At 32.9% G+C, this 7,780-nt stretch overlaps 2 protein-coding genes across 2 annotated transcripts; one reads left to right on the top strand and one right to left on the bottom strand.

The window, feature by feature from the left end:
- Nucleotides 1-1,461: 1,461 nt before the first annotated feature.
- Nucleotides 1,462-3,784, bottom strand: LOC116352190. The gene is made up of 2 exons (XM_031784587.1): nt 3,673-3,784; nt 1,462-3,602 (listed from the first exon to the last, which is right to left on the bottom strand). The coding sequence occupies exon 2, from the start codon at nt 3,546-3,548 to the stop codon at nt 1,902-1,904; it is 1,647 nt and encodes a 548-aa protein (XP_031640447.1). The 5' UTR covers nt 3,549-3,602; nt 3,673-3,784; the 3' UTR covers nt 1,462-1,901.
- Nucleotides 3,785-4,833: 1,049 nt separating this feature from the next.
- LOC116337130 (peptide transporter family 1-like) lies at nt 4,834-7,343 on the top strand. The gene is made up of 6 exons (XM_031761474.1): nt 4,834-5,127; nt 5,488-5,622; nt 5,683-6,186; nt 6,258-6,343; nt 6,403-6,584; nt 6,654-7,343. Exons 1-6 carry the CDS (start codon nt 5,097-5,099, stop codon nt 7,207-7,209), a joined length of 1,494 nt encoding a protein of 497 aa, XP_031617334.1. The 5' UTR covers nt 4,834-5,096; the 3' UTR covers nt 7,210-7,343.
- The last annotated feature ends 437 nt before the right edge of the window (nt 7,344-7,780 follow it).

The following is a 7,780-nucleotide window of genomic DNA, read 5'->3' as shown; positions in this document are numbered from 1 at the left end:
AGTTGGTTATGCAAACGTTATCCAAAACTTGAGCACATTGAAATTAACCCAGAATTTTCCGGTGAATTCTTCTGCTCAGAAATAGAAACGTTTATCAAGTTAAATTCGCACATCAAAAGCTTGGCTGTCGACATGGAGTTCTTAGAACTTGAAGACCTCCTTTTACAAAGTGATATCAAACTGGATGATTTGGCACTATCGTTTGAACTGTTTGATATGGGCTACCATGATGATGAAAAAGAAACAGCAAGAAGAGACGAAGACACATTTGATCTACTTCATATGCTTTACGAACAAGGATTTTATAAACGATTACATCTTTATGAATGTGAAGAATTTTCGACAAGAAGAATTGAACGCTTGAGCAAATTACCGGGACTGGAAACGTTTCATTACACTAGCAGAAGCATTGACATTCTCAAAGATTTTACAAATTTGAAGGAATTACAATTGGATCGTAGTTTAACGTTTGTTGAATCCAAATATTTGGCAACAAATTTGCAAAATCTTGAGCGAATTCATTTCTGGTCTACGATGAAGGATTTCAATTTGATTTTTCCATTTATTCGATATTCAGTGAAATTAAACAAAATCGTCATCACTCGTTTTGACAATATAAGTTTGGCTTATGCAGTTCTAAACTTGTTAAAATTGAGCAAGGAACGTGAAAAATTGCTGGGCAGTAGAAAAATTATAATTTTTGTCGAGGAGGTGGTGTTTTTACATTTTAAATGGAAGAATTGGACAATTGACACAAAGATGATTGAACTTCGGCGAGCGGAATCACATCAATGGAATCGTCATTTCTCCACGAAAAGTTTTGGTCATCATTCATATCCCTAGACGGACGTTTACCGATCTGGAATATGAAATTTTAATTTTAAAAAATAAAAAATGTCAACATTTTAAGTGGATAAACCAAAACATTTTTAATCAGAATTTTCAACCAGAAAAAGTAAATACGAAGGTCACGTGATGATTTGAATTTGAAATGAATTTTTAGTTTTGATATAAGTTAAAGGATGAAAGAAAAAACATAAGAGTAAAATGAATGTCTAATAAAATAATTCTTTGGATCGTATGGCTGTTTTCAGATTGAAAATCAAGACTCTTTCTACAGTTTTTTTGTACAATTTTTGTGTCTACAATTGTTCCCGTATCGATCATTCCAAACGTACATTGGATGGTACAAAAACATTTTGACAGTTAATAAATACATACAGTGAACAATGAACACACACAATCACATAGCGTATGCGCCATACACGCACTACTAAACAAAACAATTCGGTGAAAAACCAAAAATTCATTGATGCTGTTTTTGCGCTTTATTTTTAAATCATCAACGTTATAACATATTATATACGATTTTGGAGGTGAATAAATTGAAAAAAAAAAAAAAACAATTTATTTAAAAATGATTTTTCAATTTTAAATGTAAAGTAACAAAAATCTGGTATCATCATATCTTTCAATTGTTCATGCATATTCAAAAATCCTATCAAAAATTTGAATACCTGATTAATCCAGTTCGGGTTTTAACAATTTTTTGGTTATTAAATATATGATAATGTTCATTTTATGAAAGTTTATAAATTTAATGACATAAGTAAATGAATTCTTAAAAAATAAATTGATATTCTGTTTTAAATCACATTTGAAATATTTTCTGCATATTGATAAGATTATATCTTTGCTTCAGCAAATGATTGAAAATACAAAAAAAAAAATTAAAAAATTAATGATTTAATAATGTTTTTATCGATTTGTAAACTTGACTATTAAAGTCGTTTATATTGTAAATAATGCCGTGCCTTCGACGGACTTATAAATTTTAAAGAAAATGATGAAAACATGAAGAAAAGATATTATTAAACTGTAACAAAATTTAAAAACGCCTATTATATGTTGTAGTATGCTCCATAGACTCCCTGTTCATGAAGTGGGTTCACAAGCTGGATGGCTGTTATATGCATGAAGAGCTCAATTGCTCTTCGAATTTCGTAGCTCCAAAACACTTCACCGTATTTTCGTGAAAACGCAATGCACTTGTCAATTACAGCTTGCACCCTTTTATCGTCAATGAAACATTGTCCCAAATCCTTGTAGCCTTTCTCGATCGATTGAAAGTCGGGATCGGATTCAAGTTGTTGCAGTTCGGCTTTTGTTGCTGTTGTACCTGTGCAACGCATGCACGTACACGTCACATGATCTGGCGCAAGGTATTCACCGAACCCATTTTTCTCGAAATCATTTTTATCCACCAGAAATTTTAAGTCTGAGATGAGTAGCTGTTGACCTTTTTTAATTGGCCGAACTGTAATATAGACTTCGTTTCCATCACAATCGGTGTATAAAACGTTTGGCGCACAAGAACGCTGGAAGTATGGCTGCATCAGAGCGGTTCGAGCGTAAAATGGTGGAAATTTAGTTTGATCTTCTGATTCATCCAACCACCATGGCCTCTTTCGGTGGATATTCGACATTGTGACCAGCACGTGATGCCATACAAGGTGCGTCAAGAAATTACGATGATTTCTCGATTTGAACGTTTCGACGATTTTGGGAATGTGTTCAATTAATACATCACATGCCATAAAATAATTGAGTATAAACCTATGTAAAAACTCATATGATCCTTCATTGGATTTGATCGGAAGCTTGAGAAATGCTCGGTATTTTGAATGTAAGCTTGCAATACTCGACGGGATTTCTTTTGGATTGCTTTCCCTTGCTGCCTCTACAAATTTAATCAAGTCGTTTATATTAGGAAACATTTTGACAGCCACCAAAATTCCTCGCACCAAATGCAAGGTTTCACCATTTAGTACGGCCTTTGAGGTACAAGTCATGCCACATACGTATCCATGAATATCACTTTTTTGACATTCTTCACTGCAAAATAATGCGAGCGGACACATTTTGCACGGCATTAAATTGGTGTTGCCTTTCAAACAAATATTACATTTTCGCGCATAGTCACGATAAATGTATTTTTCAAATGGCTCATCTACCACAACCGTTTTGCCAACATCAATATCTTCCTTGGCGGTGACACAGAATTCGTTGTTTTTGTCTTTGTCGATTTGCAATACATTTGCCATGCACGGAAATTTTTCGTCAGGATCAAAACTTAATTTGGCACCAAACTCGGTGGACTGTTTTGCATTTTCCATCTCTTCCAAGCAACTGGCTTCACGTTTATCCAACTTCTTCATCAGTTCTGCTGGATAGCCGGCCTTTTTCGCCAAGTCAATGTCAGTGAGGCATTCGTTATACCGTTTCAAATGCAAAAAACAACTGGCCCGATTTGCATACGCCAAACTAATTTGACGGTCACTTTCAGCAAAGCGAAGACTATCGTTGTAATCTTCAATGGCTTCGACATAGTCACGGTTTCGGAATCTCATATTTCCCAATTCTCGTTTCGAAATTGATGTTTTATCTTTTTTCACATGTCTTTGAATGTTTATATTGTATTCATCTTCATGCGACAATTTCGATCTATGTGATTCACGTAAATCGATGTACTCTTTTTTCCATAACATATTGATCAACGATTTCTGAGATAGAGTGGATTGATGAACTTTTTTTGTTTTGTACTAAATAAAAAAAAAACAAAGTTTGAGCACACATTTTGGAGGAAAATTCTGATGTTATAAAAGTACTTACCTAAGTTGGCATTCACAACAAAATATGATGTACGACGCAAATTGAAACAATGCACACTATGCTTGAATGTTTGGACTTGTTGCTTATGTTGTTAGTAATGTTGAACCACCGGTTGTCAAAAACAGTTGCTATACTAATAAAGAGCTGTCATACGCAAGGAAGCGTATGTGTATTGGTGAGTGTATATTACATGTCTCCAGTGCGTCCGAGAGAGTGTGAGTGTGAGGAATTTATTACGACGATTTGTGTGTATTGACAGTTTTGCTTAGTAGTCTCCTGCTTCGATGTTTTTGTCGTCCCTTTTGTGTGCAAGTATGTATGTAGTTGTTTGTCAGTTTCAATGTTGGGAGATGTCAATATCTTCTGTTGTAAAATTTAAAATTTTAAAAACAATGAACGTTTCTTGAATTCTTGACAGTAATATTTTGAAAAAAAAAAACGTAAGCATGTATGTTTTCTTTGCATGTATTATCTTTTTTCTTAATGTGTAAGGAACAGCATCTTTTGGCTACATTTTTGTTTTAAATATATATAGTATGAATCGAAAACTTTTGGAAGGAACACATCATTTTTAGTGCAGACAATTTTTTAACGCTTATAAATTGTTTGTAATATTCAAACAATAACAATATTCTTTCTGACGTTTAAAATAATGGTTCAAATTTGATTTCATGCTCTAAAAAATGAAAAATATTGTTGTATTGTATCGTTTCGAGAAAAACCGTTAAATATACCACAATAAACAGATAAATTTGTGGAATATACATATCCTTTTGATTTTTTTTTTGCAAAGCATCGATGTATTTCTTGCCCAAAAAATGATCTTATCGCTATTAACATGTTTGAATTTGGGAATCCATCATCAAATTCGTCAGATTTGCAGTGGAATGATGCTGACCAACATGTCTGGATTTTTATTTCATTTTTTTTTTTCACGAAAATTATTACAGTTTAAGTTTTTTTTTTAAATGCGGAATAATTTAAGGCCATTCCAAATAATTTGGAGGATAAGAAATTTATTGCTATACTATGCATGTAATTTGTTCTTATTAATCATTTTAAATAGAGATTACTATAATTTATTGACAGTAAAAACAAATAAACAAAAAATTACCAATACATGTTATACGAAATTTGATGGCAAAAGAGATAAGAAAACGGTGTTCACTATGTACTGAACGAAAAATATCAGAATACGCACCTACATCTATATGTGTAAGTGACGTATGTCCATATTATTAATCTTTTTTGTCTTCTTCGCTTTTGAAGCATTATAAAAGAAAAGAAATGGGGCCATAGACACACGTGTATTGGCATGGAAATATTGAACTACCTGATGAACACAGTAACTTTGATAGAGTTTATATTTTAGTTGAAACATCTAGGCAAGAGCATTGTGGTTTTGGTCAATTTGATTTTAAAAAATGGACCATCCAGAAGAAAAGGAGATCAATGGTAAGAACTCAAAACTAACCAATTGAAACGTGCAAAAGAGTGGTATTTTAGAAAACAACTTAATGATGATCTAACAAACTAATATGACGCATTTAAATAAATCTCAGTTTTTTTTTAAATAAGATATTCTACTAAAAAAATCACAAAAACAGTAAGAAGTATCAGCTTATCAGTATCACTTATTGACAAAAATCGTTATTTTTATGAATTTCGTTGGATCTTTTTCAGAGCTGCTATCGGCATCTCAGAAGTGCGGCACCTGACGAAGTTAGTGCGCTCTTTTTCGGGTGCCGCACTCGATTGCATATAAATAAATATGTTTTTTTTTTTTTTTTTTAAATAAGAGTTCTTATATTTTAGATTCAAATGGAGAAACGTCGAAGTTGACGCCAAATGTTGTAATGACAGAACAGGACAAAATTCCATATCCAAAACGAGTATTTCTTATTTTTGGAAGTGAGTTCTGTGAACGCTTCAACTACTATGGTTTAAAAGGTAAAAAGTTCCAAATTTTTACTCGTTTATTCGGTTGTAAAGCACTGAATTTATTTTCAGCAATTTTGGTACTTTATTTGAAAAATAAATTGGCTTACGATCCAAATGATGCGACTGTATTGTTTCACATATTTACTGCAATGACATATTCAGCGACTATAATGGGTGGCATAATATCTGACGTATGGTGGGGAAAATTTAATACAATTTTTTATTTATCTATGTTTTATACGGTGGGAAGTATTATCATTTCAATCGGAGCCGTTCCACTTATTGACCTCTCACCGAACATCACTCTCATCATTGGTTTAGTTTTGACTGCCATCGGAGCTGGTGGAATTAAACCGTGCGTTTCAGCTTTTGGTGCTGACCAATTCAAAATTCCAGAACAAGCCGACAAACTGAGCAAATACTTTTCATTATTTTACTTCACAATCAATGCTGGTCCGCTCATTTCAACCACCGTTCTCCCAATTCTAAGGGGAAATGTTCATTGTTTTGGAGAAAATGATTGTTATTCGCTTGCGTTCGGAGTTCCTGCTGCTTTGATGATTATTTCCATTCGTAAAATTGATTTCAACTATATCTACAACTTAAATATGTTTCAATGATTTTCGATTCGTTTTTTTTTTCAGTATTTTTTGTCACTGGTAAATCGTCGTACACTCAAGTTAAAATCTCCTCAGAAAATATGATTTTGCAGATATTCAAGTGCATAAAGGTAAATAAAACATGCGTTTGAAGTTTAATTTAATATTTTTCAGTTATTTGACCTTTTAGCATGCCGTTCACACCAAAAGGCTGGAACGTAAGACAAAGCCACAGAAAAATCTGCTCGACTACTCAATAGATAAGTATGGCATCGAACTGGTTAGCGATATAAGAATCGTAATGAAGATATTGGTGCTCTATCTGCCCTTAGCTTTCTTTTGGACGTTATTTGGGCAACTTGGATCTCGCTGGTACAGAATTTGATTAATGATAACCAAATTGAAATTTAAAAATTGATTTTATCGCTATATCTGTTTCAGGACTCTTCAGGCAAACAGGATGAACGGAAATCTTGGGTTTTATATTATAAAACCAGATCAAATGATATTACTGAATTCACTTTTGTGCATCTTATTTGTTCCATTGTTTGAAATCATCGTTTATCCAATATTAAATAAGATCGGAGTACGGCGTCCACTTCAAAAAATCACAATTGGCGGAACTTTGACAGGAATTTCATTCTTGTTGGCTACACTTGTCGAATTTAAAATTGTTTCGTCACCCATGCATTCTGTAAATATGCTTTGGCAAGTACCCCAATATGTTATTATGGCATTGGGCGAGGTTCTCTTTTCCGTAACCGGTTACGCATTTTCTTATGAACAAGCACCCGTTAGCATGAAATCGGTTTTACAATCGTTTTGGCTTTTGAATATTGCATTGGGTAATGGCATTTTTGTGGTTATAACTAAAATGAATATTGTTGAATCACAAGCGCACGAGTTTATTCTATTTGCCAGTTTAATGTTTGTTGCTATGTTTATATTTGGGATAATGGCGCATAATTTCAAAAACAACACTATGTTGTTGAAGTAAATGAACGTATTGAATCAATAGAGATCAATAATTAAACTAGAAAATAAATCATGAAAATCGATTAATATTGCTCCATAATTATACAAGAAAATTATAAAATGGTTAAATAAAATTGATTAAATAAATTAATGACATTTTTTTTGTTTTAGTCGACCAAATTCAGATGCATAGAAATTGAAAATTCATTGAAAATTCTGAATTTTACAAAAAACCATCTATTTAAATGGCTGGTCGTTGTATGTGATTTGAATTGGTTGATTTTCTCGGCCGTCGGGAAAACGATCCGGTCGAAATTCTGGATTCGGAGATTCTCTCAAGTCGACATCATCTTCTGTTTTGCCTTGGTATAGGGAGGCCCAAGTCAAGTCATCGGGAATAATTTGGGTCTTTTCATTTATTATTATATCACCAGCAGCGGCAACAGCGATGGAGACGAGCATAACAATGTCCTAAATTGAAAATAAAAATCACATAACGATCAATAAAACCATTCAAACAAATAGATTGATTCAAATAACAATAAATTGACACTTTTTCAAATTGAATTTCATTTTGGTTGATTTTTTTTTGT

This window comes from Contarinia nasturtii, unplaced genomic scaffold (genome assembly GCF_009176525.2).
Source record: "Contarinia nasturtii isolate CC-2019 unplaced genomic scaffold, AAFC_CNas_1.1 Cnas_scaffold_78, whole genome shotgun sequence".
NCBI classification, from domain to species: domain Eukaryota; kingdom Metazoa; phylum Arthropoda; class Insecta; order Diptera; family Cecidomyiidae; genus Contarinia; species Contarinia nasturtii.
The sequence above is the reverse complement of the archived record's forward strand: the minus strand, read 5'-3'. Positions and strand labels throughout refer to the sequence as shown.

Excerpts from the sequence above, each read along its gene's own strand:
- LOC116352190 (XM_031784587.1), bottom strand. The coding sequence starts at position 3,548 with ATGTTATGGAAAAAAGAGTACATCGATTTACGTGAATCACATAGATCG.
- LOC116337130 (XM_031761474.1), top strand. The coding sequence starts at position 5,097 with ATGGACCATCCAGAAGAAAAGGAGATCAATG. Across the intron at positions 5,128-5,487 it reads AGAAGAAAAGGAGATCAATG|ATTCAAATGGAGAAACGTCG; the intron begins GTAAGAACTCAA and ends CTTATATTTTAG. Across the intron at positions 5,623-5,682 it reads CAACTACTATGGTTTAAAAG|CAATTTTGGTACTTTATTTG; the intron begins GTAAAAAGTTCC and ends ATTTATTTTCAG.